The sequence below is a fragment of the Aspergillus karnatakaensis genome (genome assembly GCF_047715665.1).
Source record: "Aspergillus karnatakaensis strain CBS 102800 unplaced genomic scaffold BJY04scaffold_10, whole genome shotgun sequence".
Classification (NCBI taxonomy): domain Eukaryota; kingdom Fungi; phylum Ascomycota; class Eurotiomycetes; order Eurotiales; family Aspergillaceae; genus Aspergillus; species Aspergillus karnatakaensis.
In genome coordinates this window covers 111,808-136,803 of record NW_027395722.1, presented here as the reverse complement: position 1 = coordinate 136,803, position 24,996 = coordinate 111,808, and the positions used below count along the sequence as shown (strand labels likewise).

At 51.4% G+C, this 24,996-nt stretch overlaps 12 protein-coding genes across 12 annotated transcripts; 7 read left to right on the top strand and 5 right to left on the bottom strand.

The window, feature by feature from the left end:
• The first annotated feature begins 1,363 nt into the window (after positions 1-1,363).
• On the top strand, positions 1,364-2,825 carry BJY04DRAFT_7314 (DUF3712 domain-containing protein). Its single transcript, XM_073720957.1, has 5 exons — positions 1,364-1,435; positions 1,592-1,760; positions 1,832-2,247; positions 2,303-2,424; positions 2,476-2,825. Exons 2-5 carry the CDS (start codon positions 1,612-1,614, stop codon positions 2,755-2,757), a joined length of 969 nt encoding a protein of 322 aa, XP_073574178.1. The 5' UTR covers positions 1,364-1,435; positions 1,592-1,611; the 3' UTR covers positions 2,758-2,825.
• A 277-nt stretch (positions 2,826-3,102) lies between these two features.
• BJY04DRAFT_182315 (asparaginase ahrA) lies at positions 3,103-4,711 on the top strand. Its single transcript, XM_073710316.1, has 3 exons — positions 3,103-3,570; positions 3,619-4,319; positions 4,387-4,711. Exons 1-3 carry the CDS (start codon positions 3,396-3,398, stop codon positions 4,633-4,635), a joined length of 1,125 nt encoding a protein of 374 aa, XP_073574177.1. The 5' UTR covers positions 3,103-3,395; the 3' UTR covers positions 4,636-4,711.
• Positions 4,712-5,493: 782 nt separating this feature from the next.
• On the bottom strand, positions 5,494-7,084 carry BJY04DRAFT_7221 (glycoside hydrolase family 18 protein). Its single transcript, XM_073720937.1, has 4 exons — positions 6,806-7,084; positions 6,694-6,718; positions 6,395-6,629; positions 5,494-6,339 (listed from the first exon to the last, which is right to left on the bottom strand). The coding sequence occupies exons 1-4, from the start codon at positions 6,991-6,993 to the stop codon at positions 5,678-5,680; spliced, it is 1,110 nt and encodes a 369-aa protein (XP_073574176.1). The 5' UTR covers positions 6,994-7,084; the 3' UTR covers positions 5,494-5,677.
• A 2,128-nt stretch (positions 7,085-9,212) lies between these two features.
• Positions 9,213-10,670, top strand: yth1 (cleavage polyadenylation factor RNA-binding subunit YTH1). The gene has a single exon (XM_073710315.1). The coding sequence runs from the start codon at positions 9,323-9,325 to the stop codon at positions 10,085-10,087; it is 765 nt and encodes a 254-aa protein (XP_073574175.1). The 5' UTR covers positions 9,213-9,322; the 3' UTR covers positions 10,088-10,670.
• A 98-nt stretch (positions 10,671-10,768) lies between these two features.
• pst2 (putative NADH-quinone oxidoreductase Pst2) lies at positions 10,769-12,200 on the top strand. The gene is made up of 5 exons (XM_073710314.1): positions 10,769-10,876; positions 10,950-11,128; positions 11,195-11,280; positions 11,344-11,743; positions 11,796-12,200. Exons 2-5 carry the CDS (start codon positions 11,102-11,104, stop codon positions 11,889-11,891), a joined length of 609 nt encoding a protein of 202 aa, XP_073574174.1. The 5' UTR covers positions 10,769-10,876; positions 10,950-11,101; the 3' UTR covers positions 11,892-12,200.
• On the bottom strand, positions 12,152-13,258 carry BJY04DRAFT_182302 (GPALPP motifs-containing protein 1). The gene has a single exon (XM_073710313.1). It carries the CDS (start codon positions 13,036-13,038, stop codon positions 12,265-12,267), a length of 774 nt encoding a protein of 257 aa, XP_073574173.1. The 5' UTR covers positions 13,039-13,258; the 3' UTR covers positions 12,152-12,264.
• Positions 13,259-13,552: 294 nt separating this feature from the next.
• Positions 13,553-15,914, top strand: npl4 (nuclear protein localization protein 4; the record flags this gene model as incomplete). The annotated part of the gene is made up of 4 exons (XM_073718242.1): positions 13,553-13,651; positions 13,725-13,855; positions 13,910-15,362; positions 15,425-15,914. 4 exons carry the CDS (start codon positions 13,553-13,555, stop codon positions 15,680-15,682), a joined length of 1,941 nt encoding a protein of 646 aa, XP_073574172.1. The 3' UTR covers positions 15,683-15,914.
• On the bottom strand, positions 15,914-17,914 carry BJY04DRAFT_7110 (uncharacterized protein). The gene is made up of 2 exons (XM_073720915.1): positions 17,560-17,914; positions 15,914-17,511 (listed from the first exon to the last, which is right to left on the bottom strand). Exons 1-2 carry the CDS (start codon positions 17,707-17,709, stop codon positions 16,102-16,104), a joined length of 1,560 nt encoding a protein of 519 aa, XP_073574171.1. The 5' UTR covers positions 17,710-17,914; the 3' UTR covers positions 15,914-16,101.
• ppe1 (putative ribosomal protein/carboxylic ester hydrolase (Ppe1)) lies at positions 17,826-19,761 on the top strand. Its single transcript, XM_073710312.1, has 5 exons — positions 17,826-18,295; positions 18,371-18,867; positions 18,925-19,015; positions 19,074-19,327; positions 19,407-19,761. The coding sequence occupies exons 1-5, from the start codon at positions 18,120-18,122 to the stop codon at positions 19,640-19,642; spliced, it is 1,254 nt and encodes a 417-aa protein (XP_073574170.1). The 5' UTR covers positions 17,826-18,119; the 3' UTR covers positions 19,643-19,761.
• An 11-nt stretch (positions 19,762-19,772) lies between these two features.
• Positions 19,773-22,201, bottom strand: BJY04DRAFT_182285 (putative transcription initiation factor TFIID subunit). The gene is made up of 4 exons (XM_073710311.1): positions 22,063-22,201; positions 21,967-22,010; positions 21,102-21,916; positions 19,773-21,051 (listed from the first exon to the last, which is right to left on the bottom strand). Exons 1-4 carry the CDS (start codon positions 22,154-22,156, stop codon positions 19,998-20,000), a joined length of 2,007 nt encoding a protein of 668 aa, XP_073574169.1. The 5' UTR covers positions 22,157-22,201; the 3' UTR covers positions 19,773-19,997.
• A 557-nt stretch (positions 22,202-22,758) lies between these two features.
• Positions 22,759-23,585, top strand: BJY04DRAFT_182284 (mediator of RNA polymerase II transcription subunit 11). Its single transcript, XM_073710310.1, has 2 exons — positions 22,759-22,888; positions 22,961-23,585. Exons 1-2 carry the CDS (start codon positions 22,805-22,807, stop codon positions 23,402-23,404), a joined length of 528 nt encoding a protein of 175 aa, XP_073574168.1. The 5' UTR covers positions 22,759-22,804; the 3' UTR covers positions 23,405-23,585.
• cap2 (F-actin-capping protein subunit beta) lies at positions 23,419-24,987 on the bottom strand. Its single transcript, XM_073720895.1, has 5 exons — positions 24,805-24,987; positions 24,308-24,687; positions 23,960-24,229; positions 23,846-23,893; positions 23,419-23,796 (listed from the first exon to the last, which is right to left on the bottom strand). The coding sequence occupies exons 1-5, from the start codon at positions 24,831-24,833 to the stop codon at positions 23,723-23,725; spliced, it is 801 nt and encodes a 266-aa protein (XP_073574167.1). The 5' UTR covers positions 24,834-24,987; the 3' UTR covers positions 23,419-23,722.
• Positions 24,988-24,996: the final 9 nt, after the last annotated feature.

Here is a 24,996-nt window from a genome sequence, read left to right as displayed (position 1 = left end):
TAATTCTTTCCCTCCGAGAGAAAACTCCCCGCCTCTCCATTCTCATGAGAGTCAGCCCATCGACTCCATAACTACGAGTCTTAACAAGCACACAGCTTCTGCTTATGTACTGTACTCCCTAAACGAGATTACCTGGGCTTGTCGGTGTTCCTGCACTGGACTGGTCTGAGGATTAGCCAGCCGCGCCATCGAACCAGCATGCAGGTAGATATTAATCATCGTCGCAGTGGTGCCCCTGTTCAGAGCTAGTGGCTGGTGAACACGGAGAACTGGCCCAAAAGGTCACACTGCACTGTGGAAGGTTGCACCATGGCGACCTCGACCAGTGAGCTAGCTCTGCACCACAGTACCATGCCAACCCTGGGTCAGCGAGCGCCCAGTCGCCACTGCTACTTTATTCGTACTGTTCGCGTGCCTCTCATTCGCTTCCAGCCGCGACTCCCGTATCGGCTCCCTGGTTACCAGTAACCACTGCCGAGTTAGCTTGGAATAATAATGATAGACCGGGTTGATGTCTCAGTAGACCGTCTCACACGCCAGCTTGCAGTCCAATGGCCGGCCAGACCCGGAGCCAAGCCTGGATGGATCACCATGGGGTAATAATTTGGGGAATGGGGGCTTGCTTGGGTTGTTGTCTTTAACCTGCAGCTGCTCTCTCCCTTTGTTGCTTTTGCCTTAGTGCTGCTTTTGTAGCCAATCGATCGCTGTGCTGGTGACAGAGCCAGGCGTTCGGAGTTGTCGTCTCTCAAATTTTGACACCTCGGTATGTCCGATGGCGGTTTCATTTTGGGCGCAGGGAGATCAGAGATGCACGTCAACCTGTAGATCGCCTATCCTCGTACGATGTGAGTTTCAACTTCCAACCGTCAAAGGATCAGCGCGAGGCTCACCGAGGCTTTATATCCCGAGTAACAGCTCTTTGGAACCGAAGATCAAACAGGAAGATGCGCCGTGCATATCGCCCCTCGCCCCCCTTTTACCGTAAACTTGTACGTACGTACAGTAGCATTCTAGTCGAGAACAAGATCATGAGCCGGCCTGGGCATTTTCACAGAACCCTTGCTCCACGCTCCACCAGCGAAAATCCGCGGTGCTTGACGAGATCTCTCGTGTCAATGGCCACATGTGATTTTTTTCTCGAGCCCCTCTGGAAGGACGGGAGGATAGATAAAATGCTTAGGGATCCATCTGGTGGCCGTTCGCCAATTTTTCGGTGGTACTCTGCTCCTCCCTTGGACTACCTAATAATCTTCTCGTCACAGACTCGGTGATTCGAACAGCACCGAGGTGTCGATTTCTTCTCTTCACCTCACTTTTTCTTTCCGCTCTTTCTCTTTGCTGCTCACTGCATTTCGTTTCTTTGTTGCTTGTACTTGTTTTTTCTCCCCTTTTCTGTCCCCTGCATTTGCCGGAGAGCACCAGTGGTGAGATATAGGTATGTGGCTTGCCCTCTCTGCACGAGATTCCAATGATTGACAGCCTCGATTGCGAGTCACAGTGACACCTCCCACATCCTGTATGTCCCACGAGGCACACTCACACTGGCATGCTCTTGAGCCGCAGACTGACTTGATTGGGCGTGCCTGTCTAGAATAAATATACCCGTGCGCAATGGCCGATAAAGCTGCCGTTGAAGAAGTCCCCGTGGACGTAACTTCGAAGCCCACCTTCTGGACGAAGGTCAAGGCCCATTTCAAGAAATGGTGGTGGGCTCACTTGATTGCCTTTTGCGCCATTGTCCTGATCATCGCGCTTCCGCTGTAAGCCTTGCGACTCCCCGCTGAACGCTAATGATAGCGGCCTGGTTGGATCTAACCATGTTCTCTGATAGCGTCTATGTCGGGTATCCGAATATCGCTCAGGAAGACATCGACGAGTCGACCCTAACGGTCGAGTCTATGGAGATCAGCGATCCCGCTCCTAACGGATTCCATCTCAACCAGCGCCAGGTCATCGGAAGCGGCAGCATTTTCCACCCAAGAATCTACAGCTTTGATGCTGAGGTTAGCCTCCAGGGCTCGCCTCCGTTCGCCACAGTTACCGTTCCAAGTGTCCGGGCAGACGATGGTGTCGAGCTTGTCATCGACCAATGGCTTGAACTGAGTGATACCGGGGCTTTTGCGGATTTCTCGACTGCGGTCATGATGAATGAGGAGTTCCAGCTGCATGTCGTTGGCGAGCCGGACTTGAAGCTGGGTGCGCTGCCAAAGATCAGCGTAGATTACGACAAGACTGTCACCATGAAGGGTGAGCTAATGTTAATTTCTGTTCCTGAGCAGGGCACTGACTGACTGTAACTCAGGTCTCAACAAGCTAGCTGGCTTCAAGATTGAGGAACTGAATATGGACCCTAACCGAGATGATGGAAACAATGCCAACGGCACCGTGTTCATCCCTAACCCGTCTGTCTTGAGATTAGCCATGGTATGTAGCCCTTGCTCGCTGATCGCTCCAGCAATTGCTCACCTCGTTTAGGGCAACATCACCTTGGACGTCTCCGCCAACGGAACTGCCGTTGGGCAGTCCTTCTTGAACGATTTGGTGCTCGAGCCTGGTGACAACCATGTGCCCATGCTCTCCACCCTGAGCACAAGACTCTTGATCCCTTTTCTTGACGGGGTAGATTCCACCATCCCCTTGACCATCGTCGGAAACTCCAGCGTGTACAACGGGGAGGAGATCCCCTACTTCACCGCCGCTCTAGCGGCAAACGAGCTCGTGGTCGACCTCAATCTTCTGTCTGTTCTCGGCGAGTAAACAGGGCTGGCCCGGCGTGTATGGATACTTTCTTTATGGACTTCGCATGATATCCGCTTTTTTTTTCTCTTCTTCTCCATTTTCTTTGTTATTGTCAGATGTAATGCTCCGAGATGACGGATGGAACAGATACCACTATGAGATGTTTTTATTCAATTCTGTTACAATAATCTTTCCGTAGTGAGTGCGGTGACCACTGACTGTGACTACTACAAATGAATAACTCCAAGAGCCCTACTCCGTATATCTCCGAGTGCTCCGGTGTGATGGATCCCACGAGTCGTTATCTGTACCCTCCGCCTCTCAGATAAGCGCTCGATTAATTCTTCCGCTTGGCGATCCACTTGGTTCTTTCTCCATTTTCCTCCACTTTGGAACTGCTCCATTCACCGTCTTTGCTTGCAGCTTATCGCTGTGCCAAATTCCTGTCAGCGAGGAGCTTCCCCTTTCGGTGATGACGGGTCTTGGTTATGATAACGGTTGTTTACCCCAAGATTCCACATGGTCCGGTTGAGCTCCGATACCGTCAAGATGAGGCTATATAAGGTCCCTTGACGGCGGGACGATGAAGTCGATACAGCTCCAATCCAACCTTCTTCTTCTCAATAGCCTCAGCCACTGAAGTACGATACTACGCTATGGGTCCTTATACTCGAGCTCTCGCCGTGGCTGCCCTAGCTGCTCTCAGCCAGGCATCGCCTATACTCCCCCGTGATGACTCCACGAACATCACCTATGCTTTCACAAACCCCAACGGCCTGAACTTTACCCAGATGAACACCACCCTCCCCAATGTGACGATATTTGCTACCGGTATGCCTTCCCTCTCAACCCTCAATCGCACATACTAATACAAAATAGGCGGCACAATCGCCGGCTCCGCCTCCTCCAACACCGCAACAACAGGCTACCAAGCCGGCGCACTGGGAATCCAAACTCTCATTGATGCTGTCCCCGAAATGCTCGACATCGCCAACGTAGCAGGTATCCAGGTCGCCAACGTCGGCAGCCCGGACATCTCCTCCACAATCTTGCTTGAGCTGGCTCACAGAATCAACACTGTTGTTTGCGAAGACGACACAATCTCCGGCGCTGTCGTTACGCACGGCACAGACACCCTTGAAGAAACAGCCTTCTTCCTTGACGCAACAGTAAACTGCAAGAAACCGATCGTTATCGTTGGCGCCATGCGTCCTGCGACTGCAATCTCCGCTGATGGTCCATACAATCTCCTCCAGTCTGTGACGCTTGCTGCGAACCAGGATGCGCGTGATCGCGGCGCGCTGGTTGTGTTGAATGACCGGATCGCATCAGCATACTACGTCTCCAAAACGAATGCCAACTCGCTAGATACGTTCAAGGCACTCGAGGCTGGATACCTGGGCGCCATTGTCTCTAACGAAGCTTACTTCTACTACCCTGCCGTCCAGCCAACTGGCAAGACAGCCTTTGATGTGACAAACGTCACAGAGATCCCCAGGGTGGATATCCTCTACTCGTATCTAGATATGAGCAACGATACTTTGCTCTCAGCTGTCGAGAACGGCGCAGAGGGTGTTGTTGTATGTCCTCAAGCACTTTCTCTCCGCCTTCCTTACTCAGAACAGAACTAATGATTTACTCCTACAGATCGCAGGAACAGGCGCCGGCTCCACCTCAGGCACATTCTCCTCCGCCATGTCCGAGCTAAGCGACACCGGCTTCCCGATCGTACGCAGCACGAGGACTGGAAGTGGTGAGGTGCCGTACTCTGACTCGGGAAGCATTTCGAGCGGATTCCTGAACCCGCCCAAGGCGAGGATCTTGCTTGGATTGTTGCTTGCTAAGGGGAATGGTGTTGAGGAGATCAGGGAGGCTTTTGGGAAGGTCGCTGTTTAGGGTTGATATCCTTTTGATGGATGACGAGACTGGTATATGATATGGCATTTGTATATAGATCTATGAGTAATTTTATAGTATGAGAATAATGAACAGATATGCACAACTGTTGATCTGATGGTGGTAGCCGTTGAGTTTCGTACTACACAGTCAAAACACTATCAGCACTTAAAGTATGAGCTCCAGCTCATGCTAAGATGCGAGAAACCAAAACAAAGGTATTGACATTTTTATTGACGTGCGACAGAGCTGGCTGGCTGTTTCCTCAGATGGTGCTTGTTTCCTGCGGTGGGACCCCCGTCCGCTTCTTAGAAAACAACTGCAAATGGTACTCACTGCAAGGCCGGTAGAGCTTCCAATATCCATTTTTGTGAAGGGTCGGCTGTATCTATTCTGGTAGTATGTGGGTAGTTAGGCGTTGAGTGAATTGAGTTGTTCGTTGAGTATGGTTGGGCACCTAGATGAGTTCTCCTGGGCTATCTAAGAGGGGCATCCCAATGGGTCATCCATGGAACCCGGCCTCAACCACTAGGGTAATTATTGCAGTATATCGTAACTACTTAGGTATGTACTGGTTCTTCAGTAAGCGATATATCAGCATGTAATAGGACGCCAGAATTAGCCGATAATATTTTGTACTTCAGCTGTATCATCGACATCCCTCTCACCGACTGATAACGACACCACTGCAGGAATGATGTGACTCTTGGTACGACGGTAGCTTGCTCCTGATTTAAATGCCGATTACTCCCTATTATTGGACTAGATAAGTACCTTGCGGTCCTTTCGTCTGGGCGAGCTGTATGCCTATAAGAAGCCGGGAATGCTCTTATCGTGTGCGACCGAATCCTGCAAGCTTATCATTGCAGGTCTTTTGTGTTTATATTAGAGGCGTAGGTTGCGCCTCAATGCTCTTTGTTGACTTACATCTGGTGCCCTAATTTCTAACGACAAAAACTTTGTTATGAAATTAACAATGATAAAGCACATGAGCCACCATTTTTGTTGCCTCCGATTGCACAATGCTTTGGAACTGTGTTGACTACATATCGTGCAGAGTGTTATACCCCATCTCGATGAGGCTTCGTGGCCCTCGAGCGTCTCCGCCAATGTGCCAATAAAAGAGCCCTCCAAGTCTTTCCCTCGTCACGAACTCCGCTTTCTGCTGCACCGTCTGGGGCGTGTCGTACGTCACGAACCCGCCGTCTCCGCCGACGCAGTACGCTGCTGCGACCTCCTCATCGTGATACTCTGTCGCTCCTGGCCGCGGAAGCTCGCTGTAATCGAATACACCATCCTCCCCACCGCAGCCTGTATATCGCTGTCCGATGTTATCGCTCCCAAGGAACGATCGACCATAAGCTGGGATGCCCAAAAGAAGTTTCTTGGAATGAACGCCCTGTGCAAGCAGATACGACACAGCGGACTGGCATGATATCGCCGAGTTTGCATATGATGGGCTATATAATTGGGCATGGTGTCCGGTTTCCCCACCCCAGGGCCCGGAAAAGTCGTACCCCATGATGTTGATCATATCAACATAGTTTTGCGCCTTATCAAGGTCGATGTGCTGAAGTGCCCACTCGCCTGCTGGGAGACATGTTGCTACTACATACCGTGGTGTTGGGAGATAGTCACGTAGCCGGGCAAGAAGGCGGATATAGTCCTGTCCTTGTTGTGCGTCTGCCGGATGCTCCCAGTCCACTTCAGAGGCAAGTATCAGTACAGCAACACGCACACCGTATCATGAAGAACGCACCATCGATTCCGTCGAGGCCGAACTCGTCTACTAATTTCCGAGCAGATTGAGCGAAAGTTTCTGTGCGAGACTGACTCCGAGCCACTGCGGCGAAGTTCTCGCTTCCCTTACCACCACCTCCAACTGACAAAATGAGTTTCATCTTGGAATACTGCGGCTTGAGCTGTGCAAACGCCCGGAGACAACCGTTCGTGCCGTCGACGGGCATCTGTGTGTCTGCCCACTCATCGCTCAGCTAGTTGCAACAATGTGGTTAGTACGGTTTCAAGCCATAAAACATGGTCGCACGGGAGAGATACATAAACCGTGCCATCTTCTTTGACCCTAAATGAAGCAAAACAAGGTAGGTCAACAAAACTGGTCTATAACGCTGGGTTCGGCCACCCGAGGTGGTGCATGACTAGTATGTACCAGGCAAAGGCGTAGAAGATATGAGAGACAAATCCCAATCTCAACGAAGACGGAGGCTGCTTCCGATATATGCGCCAATTCGGATAGTAAGCAGCATTCAGGAAAAAAGGAATCTCATAGGAGCTGCCACTAGAGCGTTGTTCTGCGGATTTGCGGTGCCAGTGAGGGAAAATGGAGCCGGAAAACATGGCTATAGTGGCGGGCGATACAGGCAGGGGTGTGATGGAACTGACGATACTAATGACGAAGAAGGATAAGAGGAACACTATACAAGAGTTTCAGATGCGAGGAAACGAGGTGAGAAAAAGAAAAGCGATGAATCTGAGGGCAAAAGAGCAGTTGCTTGATTGAGAAGAGCGTCACGTGTGGGATGTTGCTCCTCCTCGAAGCAGGTGAACGGTGGAGGGTGGATGGTCTGGAGACTCCTCGAGACCTGCGATGGGCGAATTGCAGAGAGCCTGATTCCGATTTGCTTTGTTTGGTGACTCCAGCACGAGAATCGAGAGAAAACTATATTAGAGACCGTACCCCTCCATTGGGGAGTTGCGAGAACAGCGCCAGAAGGCAACCGGCATCTCCTTACTCCTTGTCTCTACGAAGGCCATGTCCTTGTAGTCCGTCATCCTCAGATCGAGGCTGCTGCACCTGCAGATTTTTCTCTTCGCTATGCGCCTCATCCATGTCATTAATGCGGCCTTCCCCGCCTTTGCAAGCGCTGCCTGCTAGTTAGCCTGTTGTTAGTGTGTTGAGCTGTACCCATCTGCCACTGTCAACGAAAATACCATGCGTTCATTGCACCGTTCTAGTCTTTAGAAGGCCTCGAAATGTAAGGCTCCGCAGTCAACGCAACTATCAAGGTCACCCGTTGACGGTTGGCCTTGATCATGCTGATGGGGGCATAGGCACGAGCGCTACTATTTTCCCGGGAAGAAGGTCAAAACGCACTGTAGTGGGTTCTCCTCACCCCGCCTTCGCGGTTGGCCAGCGCTACTATTTTTTGCTGCAACGTTGCCAGCAGCCATGGTTCTGCTGAATTTACCTAAGAGCCAGGGACCGGAACAGCAGCCGAGGTATTGGCCATTGAATGCCCTTTAAAGCTTCGTCCATATCGTCTGGGTGCTACAAATCGCAAGCCACAACAACCGGGCAAAGTGTTGTCGGTCGAGAGTACCGTTCTGACTCCCGGTGAGAAATTGAGCATAAGGTATAATTGTGGCAATGGAAGCAGAATAGCTTTCGACTTAGCTTCACCCCAAGCCGCCAGGTGGATCATGCTTGAACATCAGGTCAAAGTGACAACCTTGAGTCCTCTTTTCAGCTTGACCTTGGACTTGGAGGATCCATGGATGCGCCTGAAGACGCTTGCACCCTACGCGGAGGATGTTGCAAAAAGCGGAATTATGACAGCAAATTGCCAAAGCCAAACAACCTGAAAATCCGGAGGATCACGAAGTCTTGAGCCTCGCCCAAGTCGATTGGACCAGAGCCCTCAGAGTCCAGACAAGAACGATTGTTCTTTGAAGGAAGCTGGGGGATCGCCTTACCCCTTGTCCCTCATTTTCCCTTTCGCCTCTTGCATAATTTGCTTTTTCTCCCCTCTCAATTAAAGTTTTCACCTCGTTGCTTTCTGCCCCTTGGTGAAATCCGCTGACAGGTCTACGGAGTATATCGTCTGCATGCCGAAGACGAGCGACATCCATCTCCGCATGGCAGATTCAGGTATGACTTGGAAGTTGGATGTCATGAAAGCTAAACTGGAGTCGCTGGACGGCACAAACATGCATGCTCCGCGTAAGAGGATTCTGACCCTAGATGTTTGTATCCGGGGTATACAAGCCATGCATCCGACAATCAGGGTCGACAACCAGGAACAGCGATCAACACGAAATACCGACCAGTCAGAACCCTCGTTCTACGTTGGTATATTGGTACGTCAGCATAGTATTCCGTAGCAGGCTCATTTGTGCAGCGAGTGCTACGTCGTCCTCTGGATCTTTCGCCTTCCGAGCCACGATGACAGTTTCGAGCACTCCGGAGTGAAGAGCCAGACTGGAATCTGCAGAGAGAAGCGCCGCCTGCCCCTGTGACCCTCTCCATACGAGTGTATGCAAGGGCAGTGAGCTCGGACTCAGGCCTTGCGCAATATCTACGCTATAATTGATGTAGGATTGAGGCGCAGTACCAATACTGTTCATTATTCTCTAAGGGATAATCTGTAGACCGCATACAACTCTGGTTATCCGTAGACAGTTCCAGCTGGATGGAGCACGCTCAAGCGGGCGGCGGGAGCCTGGACTCTGCAACTCCGCTCACCTGTAGAAGCCGGCACGGATTTACTTTCTGCCATGCAGCTTTCAAGATCCACGCCACCGCTTTCCGCATTCGTCAGCGGATCTTCCAGCTTCTTCTGTCCTTGACTGCGATCTCAATACATTCCACCCGACTGCAATACTTTGACTACCTTAATACCTCACCCTTGGCCGGTACGCTCGTAATCACTATTGTTTCATCACCGCAATGACTGCAGACGTCGCTCACGCTGCATCTCAAATCGTTTCCACAGACCGCACCCGTGATCCTGACTTCAATCAGTTCTCATTCGTACCTTTTCTACGCAAGAGCTATGGATTTGGTCTTGCAAGTGATGTCCCCGTTTGCAAAGCTTATAGCGAAGGGCATTGTCCGCTAGGCCCTGCTTGCCCTGATCGGCACCCGACCCCTTCACGAGTAACCACGTCTACAACAACGGCTTCCGGCCTGGCGCCGTCAACAACACACGGGTCTCTCGTCTGCAAACACTTCCTAAAAGGTCTCTGCAAGAAGGGAATAAAGTGCGAATATCTTCATGAATACAACCTTCGGCGTATGCCAGAATGTCAGTCTTTTTCGCGTTCCGGCTACTGCCCCAACGGAGATGATTGCCTGTACCAGCATGTTCGCGAGCAGGCCCGACTTCCTGCGTGCGAACACTACGACCAAGGCTTCTGTCCTCTAGGCCCGCTGTGTGCCAAGCGACACGTTCGTCGCCGTATCTGCCAGTACTACCTCGCCGGATTCTGCCCCGAGGGACCATCTTGCCCAGACGCCCACCCCCGGTGGTCGGAAAATCTACCGAAGCCATCAATGAGAGTAGAGAAGACCGAGGAGGAACTCGAGCACGAAAGGAACTTGATACGTGAAGAACAAGAGAGGGAAAGAGAAAGGGAGCGTGAATGGAGAAGTGAGCGTGGTCGCGGAGGATTCGGTATGCGAGGTCGATTCCGTGGCAGAGGGCGAGGTTAATTCGGCGTGGTGCCGTGTGGTATATAACACCTACACCTTTGCGTACGCGGATCCAAACAGTATGGTCTAAGCTCACGCAATTTTACCCTCACCAATTCAGCCGATGCGTGTCAGCTTACCTTCTAGATTGAAGCGCCTTGGCCGCAGGGTTCAAACTTCAATCAAGCCGATCCAGTCTCGGCCGGGGAGCGGTACGGAGTGTTGAAGACTGTTTACGGAATAGTATATCAGCCGCATAAGCGGCACGGATATACCTACTAGAAGGCTAGCGGGCCCCAGCGGAGCAGCGGATCTCCATGGCGTTGCTGGCTAAAAGAAATCGCTCCGTGATTGTCAGGGACAAACTCGGAAACAATCTAGAATCAGGTACTCCGTACTTTGCCTGGTTTCATACCTGCGCGGTCGTGGTTGCTGCCGAGTACATAGCTACCACCAGTACTTGCGACTTACTGTATGCCAGAATATCTGAGAATCACAATCTATGCTACAAGGTGTAACGAGGTCCTCAAGTACCATCATTATTCTAATCAATACCTAATTCGGTACCATATTATCGAGGTAGGTAAAATAATGGATCCATGACATCACGAGTCAGCATTTGCGATTGAAGCCCACCCAGGCTCCAGCATTCAATCCCGTAAATCCGTAGAATATTTCCAATTCCTGAGCAAGCAAAGCAAAGCAATATCGAAACAATTGCGCCATAATTCCGCGAGCGTGAGTTGATCAGCTCATCCTTGCGAAAGATGCATTTGTCAATTCTCAGTAAGACTGCACTAGACCCACGAAGTAAGGAGCTCGGGCCAATCAGTAGGGAGAGCGCGAGGGGTGCTGCATCTGTAAGAGCTGACAAAATCTGGAGCTCCGATAGTTAATCGAATGCCCCGCCTCGAATCTTTATAAACTGTCCTCTGCCTCTCCAATTCTGTGAGACTTTCCTGGTTCCAGACAGTTCTTACTCGCCGTACAATTCCTCTTTTCTCTCAAACTTCTTTCGACGTTAAATCCGTCGCAATGGCTCCCAAGGTCGCTATCGTCTTTGTTCGTTACCCCTCACCAATGCCTAAGACCTAGTGTAACGACACCACTAACCATGTTGTGAATCAGTACTCCCTGTACGGCCATGTCGAGAAGCTGGCCCAGGCTGAGCTTAAGGGTATTCAGGCCGCCGGTGGCAGCGCCGATCTCTTCCAGTATGTTTTTACCCCGCATAACCATCATATAGACTACCTCCCCCACTTACATTGGACAAACAGGATCGCCGAGACTCTCTCCGACGAGGTCCTCGCCAAGATGCACGCTCCGCCCAAGTCCTCTGTCCCCGTTTTGGAGAAGCCCGAGCAGCTCCTCGAGTACGATGCCGTGCTTTTCGGTATCCCCACCCGTTACGGTAACTTCCCCGCTCAGTGGAAGACCTTCTGGGACCGCACTGGTGGCATCTGGGCCACTGGCGGTTTCTACGGCAAGTTCGCTGGTCTCTTCGTCTCCACCGGCACCCTCGGTGGTGGCCAGGAGTCTACTGCCATTGCCGCCATGAGCACCCTCACCCATCACGGTTTCATCTACGTTCCCCTCGGTTACAAGACGGTCTTCCCCCTCCTCTCCAACCTCGAGGAGATCCACGGTGGTAGCGCCTGGGGTGCCGGTACCTTCGCTGTACGTCAATATAGTCCAAGATAGCTCCAGACATATTGCTAACCACTACTAGGGCGCCGATGGCTCTCGCCAGCCCACCGAGCTCGAGCTCCAGATTGCCGAGTCCCAGGGCAAGGCTTTCTACGAGACCGTTTCTCGCTCCGCTTGACTGCATGGTAGCACCGAAGCCAAGTCTGGGGCTCAGCCTGTTCAACACCAAAAGGAAACAACAGCGGCAACCAAGCCAGAGACAAAACAAGAGGGTGCTAAAGCAACGAAACCAGAGAATGACGAGGAGGGTGGCCCTTGCGGTCTGCCCAAGAAGTGTAACATTCTCTGATCGACTTCCCTATATACCCCTTCCTGCTTTCTCTGTTTAATGGTGTTATCTTTGTCCTTTTGCTAAGGAGACTTGATGATTGATGATTCCTGTTTATAAAGATAATTAGAAAACCTAATATACTCCTATATTCATGAATTTCTATGCCCAGAATCCGTGACCGCTATATTACAATCAATAATGTGCTATACAAACTTCATGTCTATAAAAATTTCCCCTTGGAGAACCTCGAGCCAAAATCCGCCGCTTTACTCATCATCTCCCTTCGTTGCGCATGCGTAAGCTTCGACGAAAGCGCCATATCTTTCTCCCTATCGAACGCCCTCTTACTTGGATCATCCTCATCCTCTTCCTCTTCCTTCTCCTTCTTCTTCTTCTTCTCGTCGACTGACGACGTCTCCTCCTTCCTCACGCGCTCATTATACTTCTGCACCTTCTCCCTCATCGCCTGAGCCTTCTTTTCATCCGCCCCTGAGCCCGACACACTGCCAGCGCCTGGAGATGACGATACGATTCCCATTGCCTCATCCTGCAACCTCCTCATCTTCTCCTCCGGTGTCTCCGTCCATGAACTATCGACCCCGCCTCCAGAAGCACTATTCCCGGACCTTGGGCCACTATTGAATTTCCGATTTCGTAGCTTTGTGGGGTCAACGCGTGAGCGGTCCGAGCCTGCGGTTGGTGGCGCAAGCATCCAGGCATCTCGCTTTGGTGCGGCCGTTTCCTGTTTCTGAGTCGCTGTTGTGATATCTGAGCTTTGCGCTGCTGAATGGGCGCTTGGAGGTGGTAATGACCCCTCTGGTGGGGGGAGGCTGGGACCGAAGTCATCGTCGGAGTCGGATTCGGAGTCACTGTTGCTCTCGTTTGCCAAGGTGGGTGGTGGGAGAGACGGGCCGATAACTTTGCGGCGTTTGTCCTCTGTGCTTAATCCTGGTGCGGCGGATGCCTCGAGCTTTCGTTTTGATGTGTTGTCCATGGTCGTACTCTGGAACTCGTGAGATTTGAGAGGGAAGTTGCAGATATGAAGTAGAATCTTGGGATGTATATCGTCGGTGCAAATTGATCAAACAGAAAGAGATACTATATATGTGGTTTAGTTAGGACTCCCTAGAATGCCGCGGTGACTGAGTCGAATATTACGATACTTTGACTGTGCACTGCTCAGATTATGCAATTTTTGCACTCTACCTTTGAGTATATATCTAGATAAACTAATGTTCTTTTTCAAAATAGTTCAGAAGGTGGGTGAAAGGGCGGTCACCTAGGCGGTTCCTTACACACTGCAGAATAAGCAGTGCATTACGACATGAACTGGCCCAACAGCGGCTGACTTGATTTACCTTCCACCAGCTTCTTTTGCCTCTCCAACTCCAGCTCACTTAACACCAGAGCTCATCTTCCTCATCGTAATGATCTCACGAATTACGAAAGCTTTTTCCAGTTTCTAGACGGTCCTACTCCTCTCAGACAACCCTCATCGAGCTGCCATCATGGCCTCCCGCCCAATCATTCTGAGGTTCGAAAGCCGTAACGGTCAGTTCCGATTAAATGTCAGCCTGCAAGACCAGTTTCTCTCGCTCCAGGAAAAGGTACGTCTTGAAATTGATCTATACACGAATCAGGAGCATACAAGGAGAACAGGACCTAAAGTATGAGCTCTAGATTTTGGAACGCCTTCCCTCCGACGTTGAACCCTCATCAGTTAAGCTCTCCAACAAACCGATAGGAGCTTCGGGAGATGAACGGCTGTTGGGTACATTGGAGGGGGTCTCCTTTGAGCAGGTTGGATTGAAGTCAGCGGTACCGCTTATAATGGGGAGACCAGTGACTAACGTTTGAGGTTTCAGACATGGCGATAAGCTCTACATTGGCTATCAGGAGAAGAAAGACCTACAAGATGGTGCTAGTAACGGACTTAGCAATGGATCGTCGGCACGGCGATTAAACGGCACTGCCGTGCCCCAAGAAAACACGTCCCGATTGTCGTCTAATAACACCGCCTCCGTTACTATCAAGAATCCGTGGGAAGTCGTTAGGCAGTCTGCTCTTGACGACCGCTTGGAGAGGAAGGATGGAAAGATTCATCGGCCTCGTGATAACAAGATGTGCAAGCATAGTGCAAAGGGCATGTGTGATTATTGTATGCCACTCGAACCCTACGACGCGAAATACTTGGCCGAGAAAAAGATCAAGCATCTTTCGTTCCATTCATATTTGAAGAAGATAAATGCTGCGACAAATAAGCCCGAGCTCAAAAGCTCATTTATGCCCCCCCTCAACGAACCATATTACAGGGTACGACCAGATTGCCCGTCCGGCCACCCCGCCTGGCCAGAAGGAATTTGCACAAAATGCCAGCCCAGTGCAATCAGCTTGCAGCCACAAGAATACCGCATGGTTGATCATGTTGAATTCTCTTCCCCCGATCTTATCAACTCTTTACTTGACTTTTGGCGCAAATCGGGCAGTCAGCGGCTAGGGTACCTCTATGGTACATTCGAGGAGTACACTGAGGTACCCCTGGGCATCAAGGCTGTTGTACAGGCTATTTATGAGCCTCCACAAGTTGATGAAGTTGATGGAGTTACTCTCCATGAATGGGAGAATGAGAAGGATGTAGACGAAGTTGCACGTCTGTGTGGTCTTGAGAAGGTTGGTGTCATTTTCACCGACCTACTCGATGCCGGAAAGGGTGATGGTACCGTGGTTTGCAAACGACATATCGACTCCTACTACCTTTCATCATTAGAGATTGCATTTGCATCACGTTTACAAACGCAATACCCGAAGGCGTCAAAGTGGAGCCGAACCGGCCAGTTCGGATCTAACTTTGTGACTTGTGTTCTTAGCGGAGATGAGGAGGGTGCTATTACTATTAGCTCCTACCAAGCTACTGTTGCCGCAGTGGAGATGATCAGGGCTGATATAATTGAGCCATCCGCGGAACCGTCGGTGATGTTGGTGCAATCTGAAGACGACGCCAACAGCTCCCGGTATATACCCGAGGTTTTCTACCGGAAGATTAACGAATACGGAGTCTCTGCTCAGGTAAACGCAAAGCCAAGCTTTCCGGTCGAGTATCTCTTGGTCACACTGACCCACGGTTTCCCCACGGAATCCAAACCACTATTCATTGACAGCACTTACCCAATTGAGAACCGCGAGGTTATCGGCGAGGGACAGGAATTCCGCTCGCTTGCCCGGAAACTAGTGTCCCACGGAGATCCAGATAAAGCCCTCCGCGCAGTATCCGACTTTCACCTTTTGTGCTTCCTTCGGTCCTTGTCTACTTTCAATAAGGTAAGTTGACTAGCGCTATATTACCCGGAAAGCGCCCACTAACCGCGACTTTGACTTCACAGGACGAAGAAGCACTTCTCTGCCGCGTGGCGACAACCCAGAACCCGTCAGACGGTCTCCAGCTCATCAATACCCCCGGATGGGCAACGTTGGTCACTATTCTTCAGGAAAGCGGTGAGCGGCCCCCCAAGCGTCCCTGGCAAGACCCTGCACGCCCCGTGCCCCAACCCGGAAAACGTGTCCCTTCCTCCAGACCCGAATCTCCCAAATCTGAAAGTGAACAGCTTGCTAAGAGGTTCAAGGGAGCTAGTCTAAGGTGACCGGTATATATACTCTGGGTCGCTACACCAGCTAGTGCATACATCCATCATTCGTTATCCGTGCCGATGAACGACTGATACAGAAAGCATTCGAAAGATACCTTTGGGATCGCCTAGTGTCTGGACGTGAACGAAAGGAGCGCAATCTCTGTAACGCGCAGCGAAGTAGGCTCTCCTTGATGGTTTTGGATAGTCGAAGACTAGAGGAGGGTCAGAGTCTTGGTTGTGGTGCGGCTTCAAGAATGAATATACATTATGGTTGATCCTGGATAAACAAATTCCCCGAATATGCATAGTAGATCGTCAACCCTGATACTTATAATGGTCATGAGCGTGTGAAAAAGACGTGAAGTGGAGAAGTATGATCCCAAAGATATAGAAAAGACATGACGAGAAGACAAGGAAAAAAGGAGAATAAATCACCCCTCCAACACCTCCCTCAACCTTTGCTCAACAACCCTCCTCCCTTCCGTCGTCTTCCAAACCTCATGCGGCGCATCCTTAACGATATCCCAATTGCGCAGGTTCTTCGTGATCCCCGTCAAATCCTCCTGCTTATCAGCCCACTTCTTACTTCCGTTGACTGCCTTCCCAGAGCTAACAACCACCAACGGCGTATCCGCCATCTGGACGTGTCTGGCAGCTTGGATCTCAGAAGATGTCATAGACCCTGCAACAAGATTCTCCTGGAGCTTCGCGCGGATGAACTTCCCGGTTTGGTAGGCGCTTCGGCCGAAGACACGGTCTTCACGTGTGCGGCCCCGGAAGATCGCGCCGAAGATACGGTCTAGACCGAGGGGAGAGAGAATACCTCGGATCCAGAGGCCAAATCCACTACCTGGGTTTGCAATGTCGGAGAGATAGTCCTCGTGGAGAGGGTCGATGAGGAAGATGCCTTTAACCTCGAGGAGGTGCCGGCTAGCAAAGATGCGGCTGTAGATGCTTCCTACACCTGAGGAGACGAGGATCCAGGGCCCCTCTTCGTTAGCGAGAGCGAGGGCTTCAGAGAGGGCGTCTGAAGCCATTCCTGCGGAGAAGGGCGAGGGGGCATTATCGGACCAGGCGAACCCGGGGCGGTCCCAGTAGCAGTAGCGGGGGACTGCGCCCTTTTGGTGTAGTTCGTCGATGAAAGGTTGCAGGGTATGCTCTACGGGGCCTTCGCCGCCTTCGAGAAGGACTGTTGGAGCGGAGGCATGGGTTGTGGTGTTGCCAACGCAGTCGAGATGGACTTGATAGTTGCGGGCGCTGACATAGTACTTCTGACCAGGCGGGTGGAGGGATGCGTCGCGGGCACGCAGGATCAGGGTGATCATGAAGAGAATGGAAATGATGGCTATGATGGCTGTGAAGAAGGTCTCGACTAGAACAGCGAGCCATTCTCGGAGAGACCGGCGGGTTTCTTCGCGGCCTGTCAGACGCTCCTCTTCCTCACGTTTCCCCCAGGCGACATAGCGGTTCTGTACGATGTTGTAGATAGCAATGAGTGTAGCCCAAACCACTGTGGCAATTCCAACCCACCCTTCCTCAACCCGAATTTGTGGCACAGCGACTGTTAAGATCATGTCGATGAACAAGAAGATTGCTAGCACGACACCCCATACCGTCATCGGCTTCGAGGGAACAGAGAAGAAGATAAGCCCGAAAAGAAGGTATCCGACAGTCAAGGTGGTGTATGCAAATGCAAAGAAGCCGGATCCACGCGTGTGTAGCGCCGGTGCACTGACGAAGAGGGAGACAAGCAAGAATGTCCACCAAACGAAGCTGATTCCGAGGAAGGCAGTGGAAAGGCCGCGTAGAGCGCGGACGCTCCACAGATTGTAGGGAGAGACCTGTCCATTTATCAGAAGGGATAGGTGTAGAAGAGCTTGTCAACTTACGGCTGGATCATCCGGACTCAGATAGGGTTCATTGTCGCGTGGAAGAAGCCGAGTTCTCTCATCGGCACCTTGATATTGTTCCTGATGCTCTCCATCTCGAGTTTCTTCTTCTCGGCGATCGTGCCCTGCTCTTTGAAATAAACTGACCATGGCTGCTGCTTTTTACAGCCGAGTTGGACCGGGGATTGAAAGTATTGGGGAGAGAATTGTAGGCCGGAATCCCAGTTTATAAACTGGGGGATGACGATGTTGACGTCATAGCCTGCACCTCGTTCGATCCATGGAAGACGGAACATGGATGCTCAAGCATGCACAGTGGAGTTTTCGATGATCGGCTTTTCTGCCTGGCAATACAATTGGCTCGATCTTTGATGATTTACGCAGCGGAGGGGGATCGGATATCCGGGAATTGTTAAAGGATCATAGCCTCATACCGTAGGATGGGGACAGGCGGGGTTAAGCTTAGGTGAAGCTTTCCACCACGCAACGCCCCTCTAGCTCCGCTCTTTATCATCAACTTCGTGCTCCAACCGTCAGGAACGAGCTCAGATTCCTTCAAGATGAGTGATCTACAGAAATTGTTCGCAAAGTCGAAGCTAGCCAAGCTACCCCCAGAACCCCCGCCAATCCCCGACACTTTACAAGAAGAAAACGAGGATGACTCCGGCTCGTCAACAGAAACCGTGACTCCATCACCTACGAGGCAACTATTTGCCCGACCAGGAGGAAGACGAGGGTACGTACACCCTCACAGCCTCAGCCATCGAGATGACGTGCATTGTGAAACTAATGCGGGGAACAAACAAGCCAGGTCATCCACCTCTCTCAAATGGACCGACTTCTTCGTCCAAGAGCTATACCTCTCACAACGAATAAATGATCTCGATGTCGTGCACCATGTATACCTAACTCCGCCCACGAATTCAGGGCCTCTCTTTGTTATGCACCACGGTGCTGGCTCTTCCGGTCTTTCATTTGCGACTTGTGGTGCAGAGATCCGTAAGCTCATTCCTGATGCCGGAATACTTTCCGCAGATGCTCGGGACCATGGGAGTACAACTGTAACCAGAGCAAGTGAGGATGGAGAGGCCGACCCTGCAAAAGCGCAACTCGATTTAAGCCTGGAGGTCCTGAACAATGACCTTGTCTTCGTTATTTGTGAGACCCAAAAGAAGATGGGTTGGGATATACTGCCGGACATTATCCTTGTCGGACATAGCTTGGGAGGGGCAGTGATCACAGACGTTGCGCGGAAGGGTGAGCTAGGCGCAAAGCTGTTAGCCTACGCTGTGCTGGACGTTGTTGAAGGTAAGTTATCGATTCATTGTGACCTCTAGGAATTGATCGATCTTAAACTTCAACTAGGATCCGCCATGGATGCCCTCCAGAGTATGGAAACGTACCTCTCTACCCGACCCTCACGCTTCCCATCTTTGGCCTCAGGTATAGAATGGCAGTATGTTGAGCCCTGCAATACCTGCGAGCCATTCCTCGCTAACAAGATATCCAACCAGCACACGCTCTCGCACAATCCGCAACAGAACTTCAGCCCGTGTCTCCGTCCCATCCCTCCTCTATCACGAAGACGTACCTAAAGACCCATCAAAACCATGGGTTTGGCGAACAAATCTCGCAGAAACTAAGCCCTTCTGGGAAGACTGGTTTGTCGGTCTGAGTAAGAAGTTCCTCGAGGCTAGAGGGGGCAAATTGCTCCTCTTAGCTGGAACCGATAGATTGGATAAGGAGTTGATGATTGGTCAAATGCAGGGTATGCTCTTCCCGCCCTTTTTTCTCTCTCTCTGAGATGGAAGTTGCATTTACTGATATTGGTACTTCAAACCGCGTAGGAAAATACCAACTTCAGGTCTTCCCTGACGCAGGACACTTCATACATGAAGATCAGCCCGCAAGAACAGCACAGATACTAGTGGATTTCTACAAACGGAATGACCGCAGCGCGCTGGTCCTCCCTCCCAAGGTGGCAGACATGCAAGCCTCAGCGGCTATGAAGAAAGGGCCTGCCACTGGGCCGTCCCTGCCGAAACCTGAAGGCGGAAGCACTGGCTCCTTGGGAAGACCTTAGACATGGTGCCTTAAAGGGTGCATGGAGCTACATGGGGGCCGTCAAGCTGGTCTTCGCTAGAGAGGAAAGGTGAAGAAACCCTATAGATTGGTCTACCAAATAAACTGTAACATCATGACTCTTTGATTGCCATCAAGATAGCTGTAATAGTACATAACCAACCCAGTAAACACCAATACCATTCCCACCGTCACCGGGACGCCGCCAGGCTGCCAAAAATGAGATGAAAACAAATTGTGTCTTCGGAGACGCAACCAGTATAAAACCCAAGGAGAGTAGTCCAAGAGATGCAACAAGAGATGGGCTATCAGCACTAAAACAGCACGCATATTTGCATCCGCATGTATTGTGTTCATTAAGGAAGATACGCACCGCCAGCAACGATGAGATTCATGTTCGTGAATTTCACCTTATAGACGGGGCTCTTCTTGGTCGGGAATGCACTAATCTGATCCGGCGTGACAACAACATCCTTACCCTTTTTCTTGCCTCCGATTCCGGGGCCGACAGCGCTGCTCGTTTGCGTGCCGTTGGTTGTAGCGGTATTCCCATCGATCTTTGTGCCTGCGCCTCCCTCGCCCACAACGCGACCCTGTGAGGAATCTTGTGAGGGTTTAGTGACGTCCCATACGCGGACTGTTCCGTCTGAGCCCCCGGAGACGAGAACATTTGACTCTACGCTCCAGCTAAGAGACCAGATACCCCCTTTCCCGTGGCCGCGCATGCGCTTAAGGAGGCGACCGGGCCCGAGGTCCCAGAGGAGGATGGAGCCATGGTCATCTGCGGACGCGAGCGTTTTGCCGTCGCGGCTGCAAGCCAGGGCCATGATATTACCCGTGTGCCCAGTGAACATGCGGACGGCGTTTCCTGTAGTAACAGCCCACATGCGTACTGTGTGGTCTGAGGAACCGGTGAATATGTATGCGGAGTTAGGGTGGAAGCAGACGCAGTCGACGTCTTGGTCGTGGCCAACGAAGATGCGTTGTTGCCGGATGTGATCGGTCACCCAGAGACGCGCGGTCTTGTCGTGCCCGCCTGAGACAAAGTAGTGGCCGAAAGGTCCCCATTGGAGATCCCAGACTGGTTGGTCGTGACCCTTGTAGACGACCATACATTGCCATAAATCGAGGGACCAGAGGCGGATGGTTCGGTCTGCGGAGGATGAGAGGAGCCAGCGGGCGTTTGTAGGGGCTACGGCGTTGTCGGTGGGTGTGGCGGATGGAGCGAATGCGACTGCGTAAATGGGGCCGGAGTGTCCGATTAGGCGGCGTGAGTTTGTTGGATGGTCGTCGACGTTGTCGTTCGTGGAGGTTATTTTCTTTCCGTCTAGGCTCCAAACTCGGATGTATGACTCTTGCATACCAGCTGCAACGAGCATATTATCATCTGAGAAATCAAGGCAGTTGACCCTAGATATAGTTAGTGAGAACATCTTCAAAGACATCTAGAGCCAGCTTACCCGCCGTAAGTGTTATGAAAAGTGAACATGCAAACGCTGACGGCAGGACCAATCCCTCCGGTTCTCGACTCAATTCGAAACCGATCACGGTTCTCCTTAACCTTCTGAATCTCCAGGGCCACATCGCGGGCGGTTGACGGAGGGTAAGGAATGTCGGCGCGAGTAAAGGTTTCTTCGTCATCCTCCTTCTTGATCATCTCGTCGAGCTCCTGCACTAGAGTATTCTGACCAGGACCTGGGGGGTTCTTCGCGTCTTCATCTGCAAGTTCGGCACGCACGTCACCCTCAAGAGCTTGTTCCATGGGAAGCTTCGACAGCTTAAGTCGAGTCAAGGTACCGGCCATAGCCGGGTTATCGCCAGTGTATGCAGAGCCAGGATGGTGACCTGGGATGCCTTCGTCTTCTGTAGGAAAGCTCTGGCCCGTCCCAGCTTGATTGAGCATTGCCGCAAAGCTGAACCTGTCATCAACGGCACGTTCTTTGGTAATTATCGTACAGAAACTGCTGAGGATTGCGGACATGACGGAGCCGCCTTCCTTCTGTTTGCTCTCGAGAAACTGCATGAGATTGGCAAAAGCGGGGTTGCTGAGGACCAAACGGTATTTGTTGCCACGATACAGTTTGGCGATTGAGTTATCTTGGACGTGCTCAGGTAGGCTGATAGGCTCTAGAGCGCGTACGTCCTCAGTGTGTTCTGGTAAGAAGAGGTTTTTGTTGATGTCGAAAAATTGCTTGGCTTCTGGTGTGTATAAAGAAGTCACCATACTCAAGAAGGAATAAACAAAAAGCGGCCACAGAACACGTCTCAGTTCAGGCTGCCGAAGAATTAGCATGTCGCATGGTGAAAACCGTCCTGAGACCGCACCTTGTATAGATCCAGGTTATCTTCAACCCAGACCTTGATCAAGTCTAGTATCCGTGTTAGTCTCCTAAAGGAAACAGACTCTGTCAAACAACTTACCAAACCCAATCCTGTACTTAGGACGCGCATCCTCTCCCAGAGGAGGCAAAGGGCGGCCATCGATCTCTTGGTTCGCAGACTCCATACGAAGCATGGCTTCCGTCCGACTGTAGCCCTTTTTGGCCAGGTAGTCAATGACCTGTATTGATTAGCGAGGTGAGCACAGTTGTCCTCCATGATACCATAAACTCAATACCCAACACCCAAACCCAAACAAGTGAGGTGAGGGTACCTACAATCTGGTTCAGATTCTGCTGAGACATCGCACCACTGGGCGGCGGAGGCGGAGGCGGCCCTGGTGTCGGCGCCCCAACAGGGGTAGAGACCATTTGCTGTTGATGAGGGGGCATAGAAACACCAGCGCCAGGTCCCATACTCCCACTTCGGGGAGCAGGGCTTGGGGCCCCGCCAGGCGCAGACATGTTTAATCGCCCTGCGGTGCTTGCAGCCTACCTAACTTGTAAGAAGTGAGAGGTTATGAGCATAAAGCAACTGTCCAGACAGTTTGGCGAAACGCGACACAAGAGACGTGAGATACTGTGATGAATAGTTCTACCCATGCATCTTTTTGATTTGATAGAAAGTTAAAGGACGTCGCCCTGTGCTTATGTAAGGTGAGCTCCCCAGATAATTCACGTGACAGTCTGTCATTTGAGATCGGGGCATTCATGCTCTGTGGACATTTAACCATTTTGTTATTCCTTGTCAGAACAACAAAGGTTTTAAATGAGGCGAAAGAAAGATGGCTGAGGGCAATGGTTCCGACAAGCCGATTCAAAGCTTTACTTCGTCCGATCGCATTCGTCAGTTGAATGAAATCGACAAGGTACGGAAACCGAAGTACTGTTTCTTCAAGTACACTTACCCAGGAATCCGCTGCTGACTCTCTCTTGCTTAGGATGTCGCCAAGTTGATACACTCTGCCGGTCTTGCGATACAAGCTCTCACGAACGCGAGACCGAGCGACTCTCTGTCCGCCGACAACTCTCTCGAATCACACAAAGCTCGGTTCAAAGAAGCTACGTCACAGTACTTTGCCCTTCTCTCGTCCATTGACGTCCGACTGCGCCGTCAAGTCTACGCGCTGGAGGAAGCTTCTATTCTTGGTCCCGACACTACTTCAAGGAGCGGTGATCTTTCTGGTACTGGCGCAGCAGCCGGTGCCTCCAATCCGCTAGACGTCAGCTGGTTAAACAGTAGGAAGGATACCGTGGGCAAGGAGAAGGAGGCTGAGTTGTGGGCTGCTGCAAGACATTTTGTCCAGAATGCGAATCAGGCGCAAACGGGAAAAGATGGCAGAGTCAAGGTGGAGGGAGGACAGGAGAGCATGGAGGTCGACTGAATAGATTTCTTGTGAAATGAGAAACAATACCGCCTTGGCTCCTGGGAATTGCCTCAACGCGGCATGGCGTAATTTTGCATGGGTTGAAGGAGTTGTCTTCTACTTTACTACCCTCATCTGGGAACGACTGCACTGCGTCCGTTACTGGATAACTCATTATGATACCCGAATTCGAGATATTTGCCATATACATTTTTTATCTCAGGAGAAACCTGGAAGCTTTATCTTGTGGCACGCCCTGTTGTATACACATGGCTCAAAACTGGACCGCAGAGTAACGAAACAACCGCTGTGAAATTTAAGACCAAGACACATTGCCTACCGCTGCAGCGACCGGATCATTTCTTGCTGTGTAGCTCTGTCCCTGTTGGTTTCCGAAAGTGGTGCAAGGCCTGGAGGAGTATTAGCTAACAAGGTTTGAAACTCTAGCAGATGGCTTACTTCTGAGCTCGCCAACAACATCCTTGGCTTTACCGAAGTAGACCTCCTCTACAAGAACAATAAGATTAGTATGGACCTTTGGATAGTGGCACGGGAAGCTAGGAAAGCGCATACGCAGCAAGTTTCTCATCTTCAGCTCCATATCCTCCACGAGCTTGCCAACATTGATAACATGGCTAGCCTCTGATTCGATGGGCAGATCGACTTCAATCTGCCGAGTCATGTTTCCACTTAGATCCATCTCGCCGAGAGCATCGCTTTCGTTAGAAAGATGAAGGATGACTGTGCTGGTGAGCTTATAATGAGCGGATCGGGCGCGGTCAGTCGCTTCGAATACGTGGATGCTGTCCCATTCTCCAGAGTGCTTTCCGCCGGGTGAGACTCCTGTTCGCAACATGTATCAGTACCAGAAAGATGTAGAATCTTGCCCCGCTTGTGAAAAGCCGAGAACAGGAAATTCACCTTTCTTTAGGAGAATAACACCTGCGAACCCGTCATCCAAGTCCCAGAAGTAAACGCTCCCCACGCCGCCCTCGTAGTAGAGCTCCCGATATACGTCGAAAGCTTCGTTGGCCGCAACCTCCAGCCTCCTCACCCTCTCACTAGGGACCGTACCGTCATCCAGAGGAGGATCGAACTCATTGCTCCAGGGAGACCGGTAGCTGTCACCGTCCCGATTGTAATCGCAGAGCAGGTAGTCGCGCTTCGTCTGGGGGCATCGACGGATTTCGAGGGGTTGGTCGACAGAGGAAAGGAGGTCTTCAGTGAGATCGGGAACAATGGAGGTAATGGCTTGAAGATTCTGCTTTGTATCGCGGGGATTTAACCGTCGGAGAAGGTCGCTGGAGCAAGCATTACCGTCAGCGGGCTGCAAGCGGGGTCGGGACTCGGGGCACGGAGGCTTTCTGGCAGAGGAGGTACTGCCGTAGACGAACTTGTAGCCAGGCGATGATACTTACAGTGCACTATCAAATTGAGCGTCGGCCATTGTTTCGGAGATTTGGGGAGTGTAGTAGTGTTCTTGGTGATGCTGTTTACTTGCTTGCCTTGGAGATGTCCCTGAAGGCGGGCGAGAGGTGCGTGGCCACAGCAGGCCGAAACGTGGCGTTAGGTTTGAGCTCCACTACGGAGTGAATGCGCACGAAAGGTAT

Coding starts and splice junctions, on each gene's coding strand:
- BJY04DRAFT_7314 (XM_073720957.1), top strand. CDS start 1,612: ATGGCCGATAAAGCTGCCGTTGAAGAAGTCCCCGTGGACGTAACTTCG. Junction 1,761..1,831: donor CTGATCATCGCGCTTCCGCT/GTAAGCCTTGCG, acceptor GTTCTCTGATAG/CGTCTATGTCGGGTATCCGA. Junction 2,425..2,475: donor CTGTCTTGAGATTAGCCATG/GTATGTAGCCCT, acceptor CACCTCGTTTAG/GGCAACATCACCTTGGACGT.
- BJY04DRAFT_182315 (XM_073710316.1), top strand. CDS start 3,396: ATGGGTCCTTATACTCGAGCTCTCGCCGTGGCTGCCCTAGCTGCTCTC. Junction 3,571..3,618: donor TGTGACGATATTTGCTACCG/GTATGCCTTCCC, acceptor AATACAAAATAG/GCGGCACAATCGCCGGCTCC. Junction 4,320..4,386: donor ACGGCGCAGAGGGTGTTGTT/GTATGTCCTCAA, acceptor TTACTCCTACAG/ATCGCAGGAACAGGCGCCGG.
- BJY04DRAFT_7221 (XM_073720937.1), bottom strand. CDS start 6,993: ATGTTTTCCGGCTCCATTTTCCCTCACTGGCACCGCAAATCCGCAGAA. Junction 6,719..6,805: donor ATCTTCTACGCCTTTGCCTG/GTACATACTAGT, acceptor TGCTTCATTTAG/GGTCAAAGAAGATGGCACGG. Junction 6,630..6,693: donor AAGAAGATGGCACGGTTTAT/GTATCTCTCCCG, acceptor TGTTGCAACTAG/CTGAGCGATGAGTGGGCAGA.
- yth1 (XM_073710315.1), top strand. CDS start 9,323: ATGACTGCAGACGTCGCTCACGCTGCATCTCAAATCGTTTCCACAGAC.
- pst2 (XM_073710314.1), top strand. CDS start 11,102: ATGGCTCCCAAGGTCGCTATCGTCTTT. Junction 11,281..11,343: donor GGCAGCGCCGATCTCTTCCA/GTATGTTTTTAC, acceptor TTGGACAAACAG/GATCGCCGAGACTCTCTCCG. Junction 11,744..11,795: donor GGGGTGCCGGTACCTTCGCT/GTACGTCAATAT, acceptor AACCACTACTAG/GGCGCCGATGGCTCTCGCCA.
- BJY04DRAFT_182302 (XM_073710313.1), bottom strand. CDS start 13,038: ATGGACAACACATCAAAACGAAAGCTCGAGGCATCCGCCGCACCAGGA.
- BJY04DRAFT_7110 (XM_073720915.1), bottom strand. CDS start 17,709: ATGGTCAGTTTATTTCAAAGAGCAGGGCACGATCGCCGAGAAGAAGAA. Junction 17,512..17,559: donor TGAGTCCGGATGATCCAGCC/GTAAGTTGACAA, acceptor ATAAATGGACAG/GTCTCTCCCTACAATCTGTG.
- ppe1 (XM_073710312.1), top strand. CDS start 18,120: ATGAGTGATCTACAGAAATTGTTCGCAAAGTCGAAGCTAGCCAAGCTA. Junction 18,868..18,924: donor TGTGCTGGACGTTGTTGAAG/GTAAGTTATCGA, acceptor AACTTCAACTAG/GATCCGCCATGGATGCCCTC. Junction 19,328..19,406: donor GATGATTGGTCAAATGCAGG/GTATGCTCTTCC, acceptor CAAACCGCGTAG/GAAAATACCAACTTCAGGTC.
- BJY04DRAFT_182285 (XM_073710311.1), bottom strand. CDS start 22,156: ATGCTTCGTATGGAGTCTGCGAACCAAGAGATCGATGGCCGCCCTTTG. Junction 22,011..22,062: donor TAAGTACAGGATTGGGTTTG/GTAAGTTGTTTG, acceptor CACGGATACTAG/ACTTGATCAAGGTCTGGGTT. Junction 21,052..21,101: donor TTTCATAACACTTACGGCGG/GTAAGCTGGCTC, acceptor AACTATATCTAG/GGTCAACTGCCTTGATTTCT.
- BJY04DRAFT_182284 (XM_073710310.1), top strand. CDS start 22,805: ATGGCTGAGGGCAATGGTTCCGACAAGCCGATTCAAAGCTTTACTTCG. Junction 22,889..22,960: donor AGTTGAATGAAATCGACAAG/GTACGGAAACCG, acceptor TCTCTTGCTTAG/GATGTCGCCAAGTTGATACA.
- cap2 (XM_073720895.1), bottom strand. CDS start 24,833: ATGGCCGACGCTCAATTTGATAGTGCACT. Junction 24,230..24,307: donor TGTTATTCTCCTAAAGAAAG/GTGAATTTCCTG, acceptor TGTTGCGAACAG/GAGTCTCACCCGGCGGAAAG. Junction 23,894..23,959: donor GAAGATGAGAAACTTGCTGC/GTATGCGCTTTC, acceptor TTGTTCTTGTAG/AGGAGGTCTACTTCGGTAAA.